This window comes from Hippichthys cyanospilos, chromosome 5 (genome assembly GCF_059441005.1).
Source record: "Hippichthys cyanospilos isolate Australia breed blue-spotted pipefish chromosome 5, RoL_Hcya_1.0, whole genome shotgun sequence".
NCBI lineage: Eukaryota > Metazoa > Chordata > Actinopteri > Syngnathiformes > Syngnathidae > Hippichthys > Hippichthys cyanospilos.
Genome location: NC_142373.1, coordinates 3,404,932 through 3,426,482, shown reverse-complemented (window position 1 = coordinate 3,426,482; position 21,551 = coordinate 3,404,932). Strand labels below are relative to the sequence as shown.

General features: G+C 38.3%; 1 protein-coding gene across 2 annotated transcripts in view; it reads left to right on the top strand.

The window, feature by feature from the left end:
- LOC148423189 (kalirin-like) overlaps positions 1-21,551 on the top strand; it is a 156,638-nt gene that overhangs the window by 63,214 nt on the left and 71,873 nt on the right. For both annotated transcript variants that reach the window (XM_088415343.1, XM_088415344.1), the window contains exons 17-38: positions 903-1,077; positions 1,315-1,576; positions 2,621-2,787; positions 4,468-4,587; positions 4,852-4,920; positions 5,316-5,465; positions 5,538-5,687; positions 6,424-6,538; positions 7,332-7,447; positions 7,603-7,725; positions 9,488-9,670; positions 9,760-9,881; positions 11,832-11,898; positions 12,259-12,368; positions 15,312-15,381; positions 15,464-15,553; positions 17,084-17,176; positions 17,266-17,377; positions 17,622-17,812; positions 18,026-18,127; positions 18,199-18,347; positions 18,821-18,923. In XM_088415343.1, coding sequence (XP_088271469.1) covers positions 903-1,077; positions 1,315-1,576; positions 2,621-2,787; positions 4,468-4,587; positions 4,852-4,920; positions 5,316-5,465; positions 5,538-5,687; positions 6,424-6,538; positions 7,332-7,447; positions 7,603-7,725; positions 9,488-9,670; positions 9,760-9,881; positions 11,832-11,898; positions 12,259-12,368; positions 15,312-15,381; positions 15,464-15,553; positions 17,084-17,176; positions 17,266-17,377; positions 17,622-17,812; positions 18,026-18,127; positions 18,199-18,347; positions 18,821-18,923 — 2,839 coding nt within the window. The remainder of the gene's footprint in view (positions 1-902; positions 1,078-1,314; positions 1,577-2,620; positions 2,788-4,467; positions 4,588-4,851; positions 4,921-5,315; positions 5,466-5,537; positions 5,688-6,423; positions 6,539-7,331; positions 7,448-7,602; positions 7,726-9,487; positions 9,671-9,759; positions 9,882-11,831; positions 11,899-12,258; positions 12,369-15,311; positions 15,382-15,463; positions 15,554-17,083; positions 17,177-17,265; positions 17,378-17,621; positions 17,813-18,025; positions 18,128-18,198; positions 18,348-18,820; positions 18,924-21,551) is intronic.

Here is a 21,551-nt window from a genome sequence, read left to right as displayed (position 1 = left end):
TCTGCCTTTGCAGTCATATCTCAGGGTTCCTTCTCCTGTTCAAGTCGTCCGTAGTAAGCTTGTGTATGTGTTCACAAGAAGCGCAATAATATCTGACTCCTACTCCTCAACAAGCAGCCATATTAAGCAATAGAATCTCATGTTGTGTTTATCCAAATGGGAATTTTGAGATTTTTGTTTTGTTTTAGTTTGTTTTGTTTCTTTATATGCTAAGTAATTTTTGTAATATGAAGAAAAAAAAACTGTACAGAAGTGACCAGGTCTCAAGGTTGCACTGTATTTGATGAAATATGACAAAAAAAATGTCTTCTTGGTTTTTGTCGTATTTTTTTTCACCAATGCAATTGAGGTCACCGATCAGTTTCGTTTAGGGTTGTGGCAGAAAAAGAAGAGTACGAAGTGGTGTGCGGTAAGAACAAGTGCTACCTGTGTATTCGTGCCACATCAGTGCTGTCTGAAAAGAGTATTCTTAACTGCTGGGGACATATTAACACAGGCAATGGCACGCTTGAAATAATTTAATGTGTTCTCATAGATGTCAATGATGTGTGACTTCTGAAAAAGAAAAAAGAAAAGTTGTCTTCGAATAATTTGGTTTTTTCAGTCATTGTTAAAATATATGCCATAGATTTTTTTTACAAGCATTGCCCAATATATCGCAATACTGTACTGTACTTTGGTGTATTGCAATATATCGCAATAAACTTTTAAGACACAATACCCCAAAAATGTCTTTGGAATTGACTTCTCTGTGCTAACAGTCATGTTTAGCACAATATTTCATAACGTGTGCAATTTTAAATGTGGCTATTCCTGCATCATGTAAAATGCAAACAAAATACTAAACGTTTAGATCGCCATGTTGTTTGTGCAACGTCTCCATCTGTCTCGCTCTTCTGCAGAGATGCTGCCATGTCCACCAATAAGACACCACACTGTAGTTCCATCGCTCACATCCAGGGAGTCTTGCAGCAACTGGATGAGGCCCAGAGCCAGATGGAGGAGCTGTTCCACGAGCGCAAAATCAAGCTGGACATCTTCCTCCAGCTACGCGTCTTTGAACAGTACACCATAGAGGTAACCAACCAATCCTTTAATTTGCTTTAGTTTTGTGTTAATTGTCGTACTTAAGTGACATTTTAATGGCAATGGTCACGCCAAAGACTGTCTCCCTCCCCTATAATGCAAGCAGCACATATTTGGAGTCACTTGTAAACACTGAACAGCGTTGATGTGTTCTTTATGTATTTACAATAGCTTTTTCAAACTATGCAATAAAACTTTGCCGATACAATGACGGATCCATCCGCTCAGGTGACGGCTGAATTAGACGCTTGGAACGAGGACCTGTCTCGACAGCTGAATGACGCGGGTCGCCCGAGCAGCAGCAACAGCAGCAGCGGCGGAAGTGGCGGGAGCAGCGGCACTTTCTCTGGAGGCGCGGAGGACATTGGTCTGGCTGAGCAGAGGTTGAAGAGGCATGCTGAGAGAAAGGCAGCCACCAACAACATGACCTATGAAGTCATGCAGCAGGGCCAGGACTTGCACCAGTACATCATGGAGGTGCAGGCCTCAGGTAGCATTCTCAGTCCCTTTGCATGGTTTTCAGCCAACATGAGCATCCACTTGTCTTGATTCACCCTTTGTGAATCCTAAATCATCTTCCTCTGAAGTGTTCTGCCTTAGCGCGCGGATCTTTATCCAGGTCTGATCTGACATCATCCTTCCCTCTTTATACGCTGTCATCCTTTTCAGTTCGTCTATCTCTTCTGCATTTCTTTTATTTTTTGGTCCCTGTAATGTGTGTGTACTAGAGATTTTTTTTTTCCTTCAGAGCGTTCAATGTTTTCAGCAGTTCTCTTTTTAGTCCAAGTTCCTGTAATATAGTATGATTTCATTTGTTCTCCTCATCTCCCATGTCACTCTTAACATCCTACTCCAAAGCCACATATCCAGTGCATCGATCTTTTGATATTTCTTCTTTGTTCTGCAGCGCCCGTGACTCTGCTCCATAAAAGGCCACAGTCCAGACTAAGCATTCCTTTTTTACATCACAAAGCTTCTTTCAAATGCAGATTGGGCCAATTTTATACAAGCTCTCGCAGATTTCTGGATGGTTCCATCGACTGATACTATGCTTCCAAGAAACTTAAATTAATTAATGTCAACTGGTCATTTACAATGAATCTTTACTGGCAATTCTCTTTTCATATTCATGCAGTGTACCTTGTTTACCTTTTTTAAACATACACTACTGGTCAAATGTGCAGAATCGCCCTCTTATTCAGTGTTTTTTTTCTTTGTTAGAATTGTCTTGAATTGGAGATCAATAATTATTAATTCATCAACATTTATGAAAGATTATTGCTGTAATTATTTGTTTTAATAACTTTAATCAAAGCAGAACATTGCTGCCGTTGGGTGAAATAAATCTATCTATCTATCTATCTATCTATCTATCTATCTATCTATCTATCTATCTATCTATCTATCTATCTATCTATCTGTCTGTCTGTCTGTCTGTCTGTCTGTCTGTCTGTCTGTCTGTCTGTCTGTCTGTCTTCACTGTTTATTGTTTTGAAAACATCAATTCAGTGATTGTAACAATTGTGCCCACCAGGGATTGAGCTGACGGGAGAAAAAGACATGGACTTGGCGTCTCAGGTTCAGGAGCTATTAGAGTTCTTGCATGAGAAGCAGCAGGAAGTAGAGCTCAGCGCCCAGCACACACACACGAGACTGGAGCAATGCCTACAACTGCGTCACTTGCAGGCTGAGGTCAAACAGGTACACACATATTCTGAGTGCTAGCACAAATGAAACTTTCCATCAAGAAATGATTTATGTTTTTATCATTCATATTTGCTCCAAGCAAAGCAAAGCAAAGCAAAACCTCCTGTAGAAAAAATACTGGTGTCATTTAAGTGGTGCGCTTATAAGAAAAGTGCTCATACACACCTTTGCTTGACACATTTCTACAAATCCTGCTTTAATTTTCTGATAAGGTCGTGTCATGAAAATGCTTATTGAATCACAAAATAGTAGCTTAAAATAGCAAAAATCACTTTGGAGAGTGCAAACTTTGGCCAAATCTGACAATCTTAATTTGGATTTAGCATCGTTGTCACATTTCTGAGGGATGGAATCTTGGCTAAGGCCTTCTTGGAGTGTGGAGTTGACATATTCTCCTTTTGCTTGCGTGGCTTTTTTTTTTTTCCTGGGTTCTCAGGCTTCCTCCCTCATTTCAAAAACATGCGTGTTAGGCAAGCCACACAGCCAGCAAAATGGCCAAAACTGGCTAAATTGTTGAGCAATGTGTGGAGGTTGGCAACTCATTATTTATCAGCCCTTTTGAATTCGTCAAAGGATTCTGAAAATTTGAATAACAGTATACATCAGAGCAAGAATAAAACACAAGCAAACTTTCACACACACTTAAAAAAATTTACTAAACTTTACACATAAGCTGCAGTGTCGCCAAGCCATTCCAATACAGTTTGAATTCCTGCTCTTCGCACTTTAGGGTCTGAGGTGGGAATAACAGGCATTGAATCAATGAAAAACATTTTCAATAAAATCCCTTTTTCATGAAAAACTGGAGAATAATATAAGATCCCCCCTCTCAAAACAAAAACAAAAAATCTCTCTTTAATATATATTTATTTATAAAATTTAGTCAATGAAATTTACACAGAGCGGTACATGTTTCATCACATTTTGGGAAAGAGGAGGGAAAAAAAAATAAGTAGAAGCTAAGCTTGCTTTCCAGTCTTCAGGACCATCAAGTTGTTTGTCAGAAATTACCACTGCCTTCAGCTCTAAGGGAGCCAACCCAGATTAAATTAGCCATGCCCTGGACACGAACACATTCAAAACAAAGCATGTCCCTTTCTTCGTTTGCGGACTCATCAGACCACGAGAGACTTTTCCCCTTTTTAGTGTTAATCTATCTCAGATTAGAGAAGTCAACTGGTTGTCTGAGAGTGAACCGTCCTTGCATGTGAACAGCTGAACCTATGGGGATACTCCTTGTATACCCAATCATGACACCCTGTTTACAATGAACCTATACACTTGTAGATTGTTCCATTTTTATTCATTTATTTATTTATTTATTTTTGTATTTTTAGCTGTCCACAAATTTTGCAGTCTTTTTTTTGCCCCTTTCCAAACTTTTTTGGTATGTGTTGTATGCTGCACGTTCAAAATGAGTGAATATTTGTAATACAACATCACAAAAAAACAGTATTTACCAGTTTGAACATAAAACGATCTTGTCTTTGTTGTGTATTCAACTGATAATAGCTTGAAAAAGATTTAAAAAAAAAAACATTGGATTCAGATTCAATTGAGATTTTACACATTGATACATTAAGATTTCAGCTTCCTCATTGTCACTTTTACTGAATGAAAAGAACAGAGTTGTCTCGCATTTGACATCACTTATCTCCGTTTTGTACCCTCGAGGTTCTTGGATGGATCCGTAATGGCGAGTCAATGTTGAATGCCAGCATGGTGAATGCCAGCTCGTTGTCTGAGGCAGAGCAGCTGCAGAGAGAGCATGAACAGTTCCAGATGGCGATAGAGGTGCACACACACACACACACACACATATGCATAAAATGACAGCCATGGCCAGTCTAATGTTCTTGAACAATAATAGTTTCTGCATGTTTTTAATAGTAGCAGATGTATTATCTGTCAGACACACAGGTACTCTTTTGAACTTATAACACACTCACTCAGGCACACAAATCAGTCATAACATTAGGTACACATTGAATCAAGTAATATTGTTCTCGGTTTCAGTTAATTCATTAACAATTCATTTCGACTTTCTCTCTTCTTTAGTCTCTCTTTCATGCCAACTCCCTCCAGAAGACCCATCAGAGTGCTCTGCAAGTCCAGCAGAAAGCAGAGGTAACAATTTAAATAACTAACTAATAACTGACTGACTGAGAAACTTTATATTTAAAGCAGCACTTGTAGACGTATACATAAATTGCTCATATTTAAAATTTTGAATTTATTGCAAACATTAATAAAACAAAGTTTTTTTTTTTCAATAATAAAAAAGATATAACATATGGAGATTTTGCTGTCCTTTTTGTCACTGCAAACCTACTGAATCAATTAATTAAGAAATGCTTAAATTTGGTATCTGTGTATTTGCTATTTCCACTGTACTTTGCTATCAATAAAGATGTTAGATGTTAGAAATTTAACTGTGATTTGTAATTTCTCACAAGTTCACCTTAGTGTCCCCTACATACAGCAAGTGAGTGGAATTAACATTAGGTCTGCATTCGTTCCAGATGATGCTTCAGGCTGGCCACTATGACCCAGAGGCCATTCGTAACTGTGCCGAGAAAGTGGCCGTTCACTGGCAGCAGCTGATGCTGAAGATGGAGGACCGCCTGAAGCTCGTCAATGCTTCGGTGGCCTTCTACAAGACGTCAGAGCAGGTAGGCATCCATGCTCGCAAGTGTCGGACTCACCTACAGCATTGCAAATGTGAATGGCATGGTGGTCTTCAGGTTTGCAGCGTGTTGGAGAGCCTGGAGCAGGAATACAGACGAGACGAGGACTGGTGCGGAACTCACGAAAAAGTCGGAACGCCGGCTGACTCTGATCATCTTGTGCCTCTTATCAGCAAACACCTGGAACAGAAAGAAGCCTTCCTCAAGGTCAGTCCACTACTCATTAGACTTAAATTTTGGCATCTATCTTATCCTAGCCAACATAATGTACAGAGTTGCCCTATTTTGCATGGGTTGACTTCCAAAAGTAGATGTCCATTTTTTTTTAAGTTTTCTTAATTTATTAAATATATATTTTTCATTTACAGCATGTGTTTCTTTTGTAATATGAGCTGTTTTTTAATCATATATGTTTTGTCATTTATACTGTAAATTAGGGTTTGGGTTCATTTACCGTTATTTTTTTATTCATTAACAATGCATATGACATAATCCTGTGAGATGATACAATATGATTAAACAACATTTAATACGAAAAGAAAGAAACGGGAGACGATTAGATTACATATTGTATGATTAGATAAAATATAATGTGACAAGGAATAAGATAATATGGTGGTGAAACAACAATTGATCAATTGTCAAACTATTTGGGATTTTGATAATCAACTCATAATAAAGAGACCTTCTTTCTATATACCATTTAATCAATGTAACCATTAGCTGCAGCCCTAATCAAATATTATCTCATCTAGTTATGGGAAAATATGTTATTACAATAAACCTAATCAGTGGTAGGCATAATATAGATAAATCCTCACTACGAGTATACTTTATATAAATATTACAGGGTCTCCCTAATGAGCAGATCTCAGCTATTATGACATTAGTATGTGACGCATGATGTGTATAAGAAGTGTCTTCAACTTTGTGATGGTCATAGGCATGCACACTGGCCCGGAGGAACGCCGAAGTTTTCCTCAAGTACATCCACAGGAACAACGTGAGCATTCCAGGAGCCTCCAGTCACGCCAGAGGACCAGAGCAGCAGGTCAAAGGTAGGTAACCAGAAAAATAACACTGTAAAACCGTACATTGTCATTCTAACTTGATGCAATAGATTTATTCATTTCGTTAACATAACTCAAATTGTTTGCATATCAAAAAAGTAGGTAGCTAACCCAAGCCAATTCTGTGTTATTTTTACACAGCTCATTAGGAATGACAGTTTTTACAAGAGGTGGGGTGTGGACTACCCATACTGATGAGTTAATAAATGCACCAAGAAATGACTTACCAGTTTAACTCTTTTAGCGCTAATCGTTATCGGAAAGGGCAATCCGCTGATCACATCCTCCGTAGCTATTGCGATAAACACTCCCATCAAATGGTTACACTTAATAACAACAGTGCACGATAAGCTTAAAATTCAGAGGAGCGTTGCCCACGAGTGTCTATTCATAAAAGAAAAAAGTGTCACTAGCAGACAACCAGTATTTTATGTTACAATAATTCTTGTCGCTGGCAAGGAAAGACTTAAGAGTGGTTAAAATATTACTGACTACCAATATAAGACGACTTTCCCTTGTGAGGTGTTGCCAATGCACATCACTCATCTTTGTTCATCTTATTCTGCATTCAAGAACCCATCTGATTATCATAAGATTATTATCTAATTATCATTAAAACAACTAAAGAACACAATAGCAACACATTGACAGCTAACCAATCATGAAAACGAATCCTTTCGTTCCTGCCCCCTAAACAACAAGTATTGTTTCATAGAAAACTAGCACTGTGTTGAGAAAATGAGAAATCGTCCAAGGAAAACGTTTTGATTTCTGTTTTCAGCTATTCTGAATGAGTTGCTGCAGAGGGAGAACAGAGTCCTGCACTTCTGGACTCTAAAAAAGAGAAGACTGGACCAATGTCAACAGTACCTTGTCTTTGAACGCAGTGCCAAGCAGGTGTGCCTGTGTATATGTGTGCAAACTTTAAGCTTAAGTGCAGCACTAAAGAAACATCTGGTATATTTTACGATGGGAATTTTTTTTTAAGAGCCACTATGATATAATAAATATTGTGGCTCTTTATATGCGTGTTTGTGCATGCGTGTATGCAGGCTCTTGAATGGATCCAGGAGACGGGTGAGGTTTACCTGGCGACCCACGTGTCTTCTGGTGACAGCAGCAAGGAAGCACAACAGCTCCTCAATGACCATTATCACTTTAGACTCACTGCCAAGGTATATTGTGTGTGTATCTATGTGTATGAGTCTATGCACATGTGGGTGGCTCTGTTGCTATTGGTTTACTTAGGTACTATCCCAGATCAGAGTTATTGAGAACGCAAAAATATGGGCACTTAATTCTTTTCATTGAATATTGGCACCCAGATTTTCCTCATAAAAGGTAAAGTGCCAACTTGTGTACCATATCTGTTTTTGGATTAATTTTAAACAGTGAACAGACAAAAAAAAACTCTTGAAGTCACTTCACTTGAGATACAAGACTTGCCTGCCCACCATTGGTCCCTGAGACAGATGATGGGCCTCAAATTAGGGTTCAACTGTGGCTCATGCAGCAGAGCAGGTCATTCATTAATTCAAGGTTTGCCTGTTCAAATCCCGCTGTGTACAAGTCATGTGTTGTTGTGTCCTTTGGCAAGACACTTCAACCACCTTGCCTCCAGTGGGTGGTTGGGGCTGCAGGTGCATGTGGCAGCCACACCTTTGTGCAAGGCACCTGCGGCTACACAACGTAGTTAGCTACCACTGGTGTAAGAATGTGTGAGCGCATGAATAATGTCTCTTGTAAATCGTCTTTGAGAGTGTAAAAAATCACTATACAAGGGTGATTTATTCTTATTGTTATTGTTAATAACTTTGCAGAGAGACGCGCATGAGATCGGCATAAAAACCGCAACCATTCCACGATCCCCAAAATTTCAGCAGAAATGAAAAAAAAAGTCTGTCATTCCAGAAAAGGTCACAAAGCAGGGTTGTTTCATGTTTGCCAACAAGCAACTTGATGGTCCTCAAGACTTTTGGACATGTGGTGTTAAAAACAGCACAGCATTTGATCAAAACAACAGTAAAATATGGTGGCGGCAGTATGATGGTCTGGGGCTGCCTAGCTTCTTTAGAACCAGGATGGCTTGCTCTGAACAAGGGAAGAATTAATTCTGCTGTTTACCAGAAGATCTTGAAAGACAAACATTTGTTCATTAGTTCATGACTTCAACCTAAGGAGGTTTTGAATCATGCAGCAGAACAATGAAACAACCCAGCAAGTTCAACTTAAAAAATAACAAAGTTATGGTTTTGCAGTGGTCAAGTCAAAAGTTAAATCAGTTGAGATGCAGTTGCAGTTTTATATATAAATAGAGAGTTTTATAGCCAGGAAAGGGAAATCATTTAAGCATAAGAAAGTGGAGTATAAAATTGCACTTAGGGGACGATGCAAAAGTGTAAATCAAGACATCTAAAAAGTATTCTTCCATTAAAAACAAGTTGTCTGAAAGGAAATCCTATGTAGATTCTCATGAGATTTTCATTAATGTATTTAGTTATTGTTTATGAGCCATGGTAGGTCCTGATTTTCCATTAGCAACGGAAGCTTTTTTTTAAAAATTACAAACAGCACAAAAGCTCACAAAAAACACTAAAAAAAATCTCAGTACAACTTCAATAAACATTGTGGTTTACTATTGTCTCAACAAAGATCAAGGTACAGGGTATCTGTATTCGTCTTAATCTGAACCTAAATATTTAGATGTTAAATACTGTAAATGTTGAGACACTATAGTGTCAACATTTCTTTATCCTTGCATTAGAATGCAATTGAGCTTGTGGATTCTTACATTAGTGTGTACATTGCTCTACCTAGTGGTGGATTTGAAAATATACCAGAAATGGTCAAAATGTTAGAAGATACCATTTTTGCCCAGGTTGCAGCCAAATATCTCATAAAACAAAAAAGTGAGCGAATGCTTGTTTTCTTGTACAGCAAACAAAGGAGAAGGTGAAGCTCCTTATCCAGCTGGCCGACAACCTGGTGGAGAAAGGCCACATCCATGTTGTGGAATTGAAGCGATGGGTGAGCACGGTAGATCGCCGTTACCGTGATTTCTCCCTGCGAATGGCCAAGTATCAGGAGAACCTAGAGAGGAGCCTGGGTGTCTCCTCTGAGGTGCGAATATCTCCATGGTCACGCTTGTCTTGTACTGCATGTACATGCTGAGTCATGGGTGGGTTTTTGTTTGTTTATGTCACCTTCAGGACAACAAGGATCTAGAGTTGGATATTATTCCTGCAAGCTTGTCAGATGACCCTGAGATCAAACTACAGGAGCCCAACGATGAGGTCAATGAGGAGAAGAGAAAATCATCACGGAAGAAAGAGTGAGTACAGCTCCGGGGTTCACATTGAAGACTGAAGTGACCTAAATAACAATTTTTCTGCCCCTATCTGACCTGTATCCGATCTTCTGATGACAGTGTGGATGACACAGATGCGATTTTTATCTAATGTGACTTAGGCTACTTGGGTATTGTGGTACTAAATCCGATAAGTATCCGATCCTTTTGACTTCAGTCTGATCGGCCAGGTCGCATTCATCTGACTCGCGCATACCACCAAGTGACAAAGTCATAATTCTGCGCTCAACAAAGGCAGGAGCAGATTTGAAAACCAAAACAACAATAGCGGATGAGGCGAAGACAACTCCATGAAGAGAGCAAGCGAGAGAGACGTTGCTGGCACCGTGCAAAATGCTATGACCACAAAACCTCACACTTCCCCTCCTTAATTTACTCCTTAAATTCAATAGATTGAAACTATTCTGACTCCACTATGACAGCCATTTCAACAAGGCGAGCTACAGTGGGCCCCCGTGTTACGAACTTAATCCGTTCATCGGCTATGCTCGTAACTTGAATTGGTCGTATGACGGGCAATCCAAACCTATGTTAATTAGTGAATGCATGCAACGCGTGCATAAACCTTAGGTAAAAACATCACGACTTTATACACATATTAAAAATTATTAACATAATCTACTGTACAGTTAAATCAAATAACATAAATATACAAAGGAAAAATGACATTTACCTTTGGGGCGACGTGACTTGAGCTGTTGGTGGGTGGAGGCGGAGGGGAGCAGAGACAAACCCGCAGAATTTTTTTTTTTTTCTTAAACGAGAACTTTTCTTAACGAGAACATACCACCGGCGATTTCCTTCTCTTTAATCCATAATAGAAGAAGCCTATCCATTTTGTTGTTGACCGAGGTCCGTCCCCTGGCAAGGAAAGTCTTGCCCTCAGAAGATTGCCGAGCGGTTACGGCCATACTCACTATTAAGGTTAACTATGCGTGCGCCTCCTTCATATTTCTTTAACTATCTCCTGCTTCGTTTCTATTGTCATCATCCTCTTACTTCTTCCTTTACCGCCACTTGCAATTTTAGAAGCCATGTCTAACAGATAAAGTTTGCAAAGTCTTCACAACACACCGGCATTTCTGTGATTGACGTGACGCCGGCCAATAGCATATCGGCATCTCCGTGACTGAGACCGTGACTGTGACTGCCTTAATTGACCAATAGCATATTGGCATTTCCGTGACATACGTGAAAAGTTGTTTTTGTTGATGCAGCAAAGCGAAAAAATTAGTGCAGACACACTGACCGGCATGTTGGATAGTTCGTAAGACGAAAGGTTTGTGCGTAAGAGGGGGGACAAAAAAACGCCGCGGTTCACGTCGTACGATGAAAAACACGTAAAACAGGGAGTTCGTAAACCGGGGGACCACTGTACTTCCCTATACACACCAAGCACCCCCGCTTGATTGTGACGTCACAAGGTCATCAATGCACATGTTGGGAAACATTTAGCATCCAAAACAGGTCACATACAGGTTGCATTTATTTAGAAACGTCAAAGACCTCAAAAAAAAAAAAAAATCAGGTTCCATGAAAAAATTGGAATTGAGCATTAAGCCCTGCAACGTGAATCTAACCTAAGAGACAAACAAACTGGATTAACATACTGTACAACAGACATAAACATGATGGAAATGTTTCATAATCCTTATGAATAACACTTTGAGAAATACGTTTCCATTTCCATTTTCCTTTTTGGATTGCCATGGCATTGCAGAATATGTGTAACTCCATCGTACGTATGTCAAAATAGCACTGCTTTGTCTCATTTAGTTATCTTTTTTTTATTATTATTTAGATTTATTTTCTTTTTGTTATGGTTTGAATTTTGAGGGTTTTTTCCCCTCAGGTTTTTTTTTTTTTTTTTTTGGGGGGGGGTGGACTCTGTTATATAAAACTGTCTCTCTTTAGGTTCATCATGGCTGAGCTCTTGCAGACAGAGAAGACCTACGTCAGAGATCTCCAGGAGTGTCTGGAGGTGAGAAAACCGGTTTCGTCTCTGCCTGCGACTTTCGAGCTTGATTTGCAGGAAAAATACAGATTTATGTTTGTGCAAGTTCCAATCTATCTTTTTAAAAACCAAACTGTGTCATATTTTCTAAAGTTTCTCTTTATCATCACATTTAATCCACATCTAATCCGATTACAAATTTGGCAAGAATTTAGAGGATCCAAAAAACATCAAGACTCTCTATTGCCATCTAAACAAATTGAATTTGTTGTGGTTACATAGGACCTTATCCTATTTTACCTCATTTTAAGCATGAAGCGACAAATATTTCAGAGTTGGCGAACGTTCTGTGTTTTTGCAACAACAAATGTTACCTGATCATTCCAGACCTACTTGTGTGAGATGACAAAGGGTGGGGACGAGATCCCTCCTGCCATCGCCAACAAGGAGCATGTCATCTTCGGCAACATGCAGGAGATCTACGACTTTCACAACAAGTGAGGGACTTTTAACAATTGTTATTTGTCACTTTATTGTAGACTTTATTGCTATTTAGGAATAAAATACTCTCTATGACAAATTGTTTTTCTAGAATGAAATCCACACGCATCTTAAAACTTTTAAGAACACTAGTGGACCTTCCCATGAACGCCACTCAAAATAGTGTGAGTTTTGGATGCATCGTTGTACAGAATCATGTAGTATTTAACAAATTATATGGACAAATGTTCTTGGCGTTAGGTGCTTCCACTCTTCTAAGATGATTCTTCTCAAGATTTTCAAGTGTGTCACTGAAAACAGCAAAATCATATAAATATTTACAGACTTATGAGTCTGTAAAGTGCTCAAATATAGTGGCTATGGGGTTTTAGAAACACATTTTAAAAACCAATTTCAAACTTTCAAGTCAAAGTTTTTTTTTTTTTTTTTGCTTTTGAGGCCTAATATACAGTTGTGAGTTTTACTGATAACATGCCACATTTCTATGGGAAATAACTACTTCCCTGGCAATATGTATTAACACCCATTTTTGTGTGTTCGCTTTTGAGGAAAGTACAGTATCGCCATTTTGCCAGCAAAGATAGGTTATGAATTACAAATTTTATGGGGAAATTACTCTTTTTGAACAATAGTCAAAAGTGTTAAATATGGCTGTTGAGGTTACAATTTTTTTTTTTGGCAGATCATTGTTTTTTAGTTTAGTTTTGGTTTTTCTGTTAATTATTCCATTGAATAATTGAATAATAATGTAAAATTGGTTTGCATTGAAGTCTATTTCACAACAATTTTGTTCATGGTTAGTGTTTCTTCACTGATTGGTATTAACTTGATATTATTTAAGTGATTTAAAAATAAAAGAACTCAACAGTGTCTCACATGTAATGTGTCGTTTTCAAACGCATTTATATACTGGTTCAGACTGTTTTTATCCCACAAGGCGTGACGTCTCATGGGATTCAGTCCACCAGAAAAAGACGAGACAAGATTTTGACAAAATCTGTAATACTAATTAAAAAAAAAAACTAATATAAATGTTTCAGTTTTTGAAATGCTTTATTTTTATTGAGCAGACTGTAACAAAATTAACAATCTAGTGTGCAAATGTAAATATAGATGAAAAGCGAGGCTTTACTGAATAGCTTAACAAAGAGCATACTGCTCCTATAAGCTGCAGTGTATGCTCTGTTTTATTTTATTTTATTTCATTTTTTTGCAGCATTTACAACCCGCTTATGTTATACCTGCCAATATTTACCATCCTTTTCTTCAACTGGAAGCAAAATATTGCCATTGGTTGGGGTTAGGCAACGCCGTTCCTAGAGAGCCGCTATCACATGTTTTTGATGTCTCCCTCCTACATCACACCTGATTCAAAAAATCTGCTCATCAACAAGCTCTGCAGATGTTTATGAGCTTGTGGGGCAACAACTTCAAAATAAAAACTTTTGTGTCAAAAAAGTATCTCCTGCTGTCCAGGGATGAGAACTCTCAGGGTGTTATAATTTCACACGATGCTGTCGCACGAGAGCTCATCCCATCTCTAAACGCAATCAAAATAAAATGATTGATTAATTACTGTTGGGTGGCTTAAATTGGAGGTGGGGACATTTTAAATAAAACAATTGCTCTTAGCAACGGCATTTGGCTGGCAACAAGTTCAGGCTGTGTCCAGCATACTTACCAAAGACACCTGGGATAGGCTCCAGCATGTTTGGAGACACTTATGATAATGAATGGATGGATACTCTAGCAATCACTCCTTTATTAAAATGGCTGCCAAATAATTTGATAATCACTCAGTTGATGGCACAGTGAGCATGTCCACCTCATACTTCAGGGACCTGAGTTCAAATCCACCTGGCTCCAGTCTTCCTGTGTAGATTTTGCATGTTCACCCCGAGCCCGCGTGGGTTCTCTCCAGGCACTTCTCGCACACTCCAAATCCATGCGTGGCAGGTGTATCGGACACACTAAATTGTCCTTAGGCTTGATTGGGTGTGTGAATGGTCTCTGTGTGCCCTGCGATTGGCTGGCAACCAGTTCAGGGTATCTCCTGCCTACTGCCCATAGTCAGATGGGATAGGCACCAGTAAACCTGCAACCCTTGTGAGGATAAGCGGCTCTGGAAAATGGATGGCTGGATAGTTGATGAGTGTAATAATCAATTATTTGATGAATTGTTTAATTTTGACAGCTCTAAAACTATTTCTTACTTTTCTCAACAAATGCATGATTTTAGTGAACTTGTAGAATTTTAGGGGGCGGTATGGATCAGTGGTAGAGTGGTTGATTCACAACCCAAAGGTTATGGGTTCAATTCCTGCCCCTTGTGATCATGTTACAGTATCCTGAAATAAGGCAATGAACCCTCAGTTGTTCTTGATTGTGTTTGCTCAGTAGGTGACAGATTAGTCAATTAAGTATCCACTTGTATGTAAAGTGGAAAAGCACTCTATAAGTACCATTTAGCATTATTTGTTTTCAAAGTATAGCATTGTTGGATCTGTATTCTAGTTCAATCTAATCAGTGCTTTAGTCCTCCTATTCACTCATACCGAAGTCATGCCTCCGTGGTCCTTGCTTTGTGCACTGTGGAGCAAAAAAAAAAAAAAAAAGAGAGAGAGAGAGAAATATTAAGAAACTTCAACGCATACAATTGTCTACCCATCCTGATTGATTGTTTAATATTGACATGTGATGTGAAAATTGTGTTGCACTTCACCATGACCTTCGAGTGAACTAGCGTGTTTTTATATATCTCTTTAAATCCATGACTTCCCCATATTTCTGGCCTTCAATGACAATTTTCTCCATTTGGGGGATTTGTCAGGACATGCTTGTTTTCGTTGGAGAGCAAACTTATGAAAATAGTTCTGAATGGGAGCCCAGTATATTCATTGAGAACATATGACTACTGTTTGTTTTGTGTGCACTTGCAGTATTTTCTTGAAGGAGCTTGTCAACTATGAGCAGCTGCCAGAGGATGTGGGCCATTGCTTCGTCACCTGGGTAAGATTTTAATCACGTTAATTAAATCGATATTAAAAAGAATCACAATAAGCATAGTCTCTTTCCCTCCGATTTGATGCAGGCTGATAAGTTCCACATTTATGTGGATTATTGCAAGAACAAACCCGACTCTAGCCAGCTCATCTTAGAGCATGCCGGCACCTTTTTTGATGTAAGTATTTTATTTTCTTCATTATGTTCACTTTTAGACATTAAATAAATAGGCTCCAGCTCAAATGCTATCACACACGTTTACGAAAATTTGATTATTTATGTCAGGGGACACCATGGTGTTGTGTGTGTCTCTGTAGTCACAGTGGAAAGGGTTCTTCTGGGTTTGAATCTCAGCTCAGGCACTTATTTGTCGAGTTTGCATGTTCTTCCGGTGCTTGCATAGCTTTTATTAAGAGCATGCAGACTTCCTCACATACACCACAATATGTAAGTAAAGTGAAGACTCTCGTCTTTAGGTGTGAATTTGAATGTTGTTTTTATTTATTTTTATTTTTATTTTTTTTTTATTGCGATTGGTTGACAACCAGCTTAGAAAAGTCTTCCCCACCTTTCGCCCAAAGTCAGCTTGGATAGGCCGTCGTCAATTCTGGATAAGCGCTTTTGGGAATAGTTATCTTTTTAGAAGACAATGGTATGATGATTTATTTTATTTTATTCGTAGTTACTTTAATTTTCCAGCAGAGGGTGCTGTTGGGATGTAAGGTATCAATAGCCACAAACACAGCACTTTACAAGAGGATAATGATTAAAAAACAAATCAGGCAATATAATTAAATGATGGTAATAATAAATCATATCATAATAGTACTGAAAACAGGAATACATTTATTTATATCAATATGTATATACATACTGTTTCCTATCATCTAATTAACGTCCCAGCCATGTATGTGCCAAACCTATTATGCCATTTATCTCTATTTTTTCATGACTATATTGTGATCTACAGTGACAAAGGTTTTTTAAAGTCAATAACCATACCAGCAGTAATTCTTTTTGTATTGCAATTTCTTTGACATTATTTTTTTTTTCTAAAGCCATATTGATCTATCAATTAAGAGCTTGATTTGCAACAAAAATATCAATTCTATGAGCAAACAGTCTTTCTAAAAATTTTGAAAACTGAGGTCATTTAGATAAAGGTCTAATTTGTAAAAAACTGTTTTTATTTTTGATGGAAAGACGCCAGGTTTGAGTTGCAAATATACTGTATGTAAGAGGTTGCACTCTCTAGTTAATAATAGTTTTTAATAATGCCATATCTATATTAAAGGAATCAGTAGATTTTTTGTATTATTTAATGTTTTAAAAACAATTACTATTTCAGTATCATCTACCACATTTAGTAGCTTAGTCGAACAGTTGGTCTTAATGTATTTATCTAATACTTAGCCATGAAATTCCTTTTGCTAGTTTGACATGCATTTGATTTAGTATTTTCCGTGTTTCTTATGTTACTTCTGTTTTGCTCTAATAATACCTGAAAATACTGTTTCTTGTCTGTTCTTTTAATATGAACTAATTTCCTTTCATACTTCTTGTAATTATGTTCAGCACCTTTTGTTCTTAAATTAAAAAAAAAAAACACATTTGTATGAGAGGTTTTTCTTTTTTCATGCGTTCTTCAATGTTTTGGGGGATCACTGCTGTCACAATTTGTGATTCACTGTGTTTATTGCATGAACAGGACATCCAGCAGCGACGCGGCCTGGCAAACTCCATCTCCTCTTACCTTATCAAACCGGTGCAGAGAATCACCAAGTATCAGCTACTGCTCAAGGTGGGGCTTAAATGCCAGAGTAGTAATAGTTATCGTTATAATAAGCACGCATCGATGATGAAAATTGCATGTAAATTGGCATGCTGTAGGAGTTGCTGTCATGCTGTGAGGAAGGCAAAGGGGAGATCAAAGATGGTCTGGAGGTCATGCTTAGTGTGCCCAAGAGAGCCAATGATGCCATGCATCTTGCCATGTTGGAAGGTACTAATCCAAGCTCTCTCTCTCTCTCTCTTGCTCTCTCGCTTTCTCTCTCACTCTCTCCCACTCTCTCTCTCTACCACAATGCCATGCATTTTGCCATGTTGGAAGGTACTACTCCCATCGGTCTCTCTCTTGCTATCTTGTTCTCTCTCTCTCTCTCTCTCTCTCTCTCTCTCTCTCTTTCTCTCTTTTTTCGCTCTCCTCCACTCTCTCAAGATATGCAATTCATCGTATTCTCTTCCAGGTTTTGAGGAGAACTTGGAGGTACAGGGTGAGTTAATCCTGCAAGATAGTTTCCAGGTGTGGGATCCACGCTCACTCATTCGAAAGGGACGGGACCGACACCTCTTCCTGTTTGAATTCTCGCTGGTCTTCAGCAAGGAGTTTAAAGACTCGACGGGTAGAACTAAGTACCAGTACAAGCACAGACTACTGGTGAGTGTTGTCCACTCTGTTTGGCACAAAACATTTAGTGCCTGTGCATATCGAAAGAACAACAAAGACTTTTCAGCCACTGTCAATGTCAATTAGCCCTGGCAGTCGCTTCTTTCGAGTATCAGAAGCGTAATAGAAGATTGCTTTTATACTATGTGCAGTATGCCGCCCCCTTTTTTTCTGGTAACATCAATTTCATCCTTTCTGCTGCAGACATCAGAGTTGGGGGTGACGGAGCACATAGAAGGCGACCCATGTAAATTTGCACTCTGGGCAGGGCGAACTCCCTCCTCTGATAATAAAACTGTACTGAAGGCAAGTAGACAACAATCACTCATTATATCTAATCTATCAATCCGTGGCTAAATGTTATGGTTCAACTGCAGGCATCCAGTGTAGAAGCGAAACAGGATTGGATTAAGAACATCAGGGAGGTGATCCAGGAGAGAATGACTCACCTGAAAGGGGCACTGAAGGAGCCCGTTCAGCTACCCAAAACGGCAACACTCACCAAACCTCGAAATAACGCCAAGAGGTGACATACTTATTCATTAACATAATAACCATAAATCAATTTTAATGATTGTTACAATAACAATAAATCACAGCTATCCCCTCAGACCCATCAAACAGTTTGCCAGTTAGCTACATATAGAATAGCAACAAAGATCGGATCTTTTGGTTTTGGAAATTTTCTCATCTTGCTAGAGAAATACATTTTATTTAATAATGATATCACAGATTATACAATACACTGAACCTGCATTTATCACAAAGTATGAATTCCGGAACTGCATGTAATGGATGAAATTCCTTGATATGGAGATCGCATATAACCTACACACTTCAAACACCCTCAACTTAATAAAAGACATCACAATTCAATAAGTCAGTTTCAGGAAACAAAACACGTTATGGCTTCTTTGGTTTTTCATCTTGGTGATGGAATCTGACTCTTTCAGGATTGCTAAAACCACTTATTATTTGTGCATGTGTGCGTATGATCAGGGATGGAGGTGAAGAGGGAGACAGTCAAGGAGATGGCAGTAGCCAACCAGACACCATCTCAATCGCATCCAGAACTTCACAAAATACTGCGGATAGTGACAAGGTAAGGAAGCAAATTCACGTTTGAGTCATTGGTTGTGTTCAAAATCACTTCTAAAGTCACTATGCTGTGCTGCATTCACAACCGCATAAGGCCTTCTAGCTGGCCTTAAAATCAGTGTTAGCGGTTTCGTTCAAGGAGTTACTCTATTAAGTGTTTTTTTTTTTTTTTCGGTCCCTCTTACACTCTATGTCCATGCATTTGATGTGGCGAGCCTAAAATATATTACGAGCATCATGTTTTGCCACCCATGATGGTTTGCTTAGAACATACACCAATAGTTTAAGTAGTTGACATTACTAAATACTTTAGGATTTAATACAAATATTTTAATTTTAGCTTTTAAAAGCTGAATTTTACAGCCAAAATACTCTATTATCAGTTCGCAATTATATCACTTTCGCTCTGATTTTCCACATTTAAACGTTCCTATTATTTATTGAATGAATATTTCAAAGATATGTTATACTTGAATCAAAATAATAAAAATAAAATAATAATATTTTATTTTATTCATAGTTACTTTATTACATACATTACAAGCATGAATAATATTGTTGATAGGTTGGGTGCCACGCAAGTAAGATCCATCAGGCGTCCCATTTAAGTAACATAGTGCCAACACAGTGTCAATATATTTTGCCCATGTGTGGATACCCTACAGGAAACCTCATTAACCCATCACTAGCATCTACGTGTTGGTAATGTTACCATTTAGACTCATTGAGATGTCCAATGAACTGTGAATCCATCGCTGATTTGTACTGCCTCCAGGTGGCTATTGTGAACACCAGAGAGCAGCACAATGAGCATTGTAAAAGAAACTGTGCCAAAAACAGGTTAATTATTTAAAGCAACACTAATGAACAACTCACCCTTGATGAAATGTACAAACACCAGTTGAATGGTATTGATTGGAAACTGAAGCTTCAATTTTGCTTCTTGAACCAGTTGTACTTTTTAATTCCACTAGATGGCACTCTCATTGTGGCACTGAAAGCACAATAACTTGACCATCTCTTAAACCTTTCTTTAAACTAACAATGTCATCGAATCAGTCACAGTACAGAGGGGGAAAATATATTATATTGTACTGTAGCTGTGTCGCCAAATACGACTGTACAGCATCACACAGTTCACCATGTCATATCCAGTGTATATAACCTGTTTCTTAATACAAAAATCTAAGTTACTGTCATTTAGTTTCAGAGAAATACAAGAAAAATCCAAAAAACCACACACTCAAACACAGTATTCAAACTCTATTTCTGAGTTTTTTCATCATCTACAAACCTTTTAACACAGGGGTCGGCAACCCGCGGCTCTCGAGCCGCATGCGGCTCTTTACCGCCGCCCTAGTGGCTCCCTGGAGCTTTTTCAAAAATGTTTGGAAAAAGATGGGGAAGAGGAATATATTTTTTGTTTTAATATGGTTTCTGTCGGAGGACCCACATGACAGAAACATTCTTAAAGTTTTCCAATGCTCTATAAATGTGTAGAATAAATATTACGTTTCAACATTTCTGTCAACGAAGATTTACGTCATAGCCTGTAGCGAGAAGTTGTCAAATAACAGAAAGAGCAATGTGGAACGACATTTTCAGCGAGGGCATGCTACATTTGCAGCCAAGTACGCAGTTGGGAATAAAAGGAAAAGTGCGATTGCATTACTTCTGGAGAAATTTGAGGAGCGCAAAAATAGATTTAAGAAGTGGATTGCGTCTCCAAACTCCACGACTGCTGCAAGTGTGGTTGCAACCCAGGAGATAATAAAACGTGGCAAACCATTCACAGATGGTGACTAGATGAAGGAATCATTATCAACATATCAGAACACCTATTTACACACTTGATAAACAAAACCGGGATAATACCAAAAAAAAAAAAAAAAGACATGCTATATCCTTAGACTCCGCTAAAACAGTGAAGGAAAGAGCGTTTGAAATGGCAGGCAACATCACCGATCAACAAATCAAGGGAATTAATTCAGCGCCAGCATACTCAATTGCCTGTGATGTGTGACGTGATCGATATTAAAGACTGCACGTTTATGCAGGTATGTGGCTGATGTTTTATTTTCATAAATGCAGGCTGCGTTTTATTGCACTCTGTTGCCCAGATTAGGGGCACGTTATGCACGTTACATTTTGTTTTTGTTTTTTTGAGAATCCTCAAAATAAAAACTTCAAATATTTGCTTTCTTTAACTTCATCAAAGCAATGAAACATAATTCATTAATATTGGAATGAAGTTAAACTTGAGGCGGCATCGCACAAGAGAGTAGTCACGTGGCGCGTCATTTTCGGCAGGATGCACTTCAAGAAAAATACACATTTAATCATGAAGGCTCAATGGCTCATTATGTATTCGTAGTTAACTTAATCATTTTGATCATCGGCTAATATAGCTACTATAGATACATAGAGCATGTGTTGCCTTCAATATAAGGCTTTTAATTTTTTGCGGCTCCACACATTTGTTTTTTGTTTTTTTTGGTCCAATATGGATCTTTCAACATTTTTGGTTGCAGAACCCTGGTTTAACAAATACATGCAATATATTACATATGATTATGCATGAAAAATGTGCATATATCTACGAAAGTGTAATTCTTAACTTCTAATTGACATA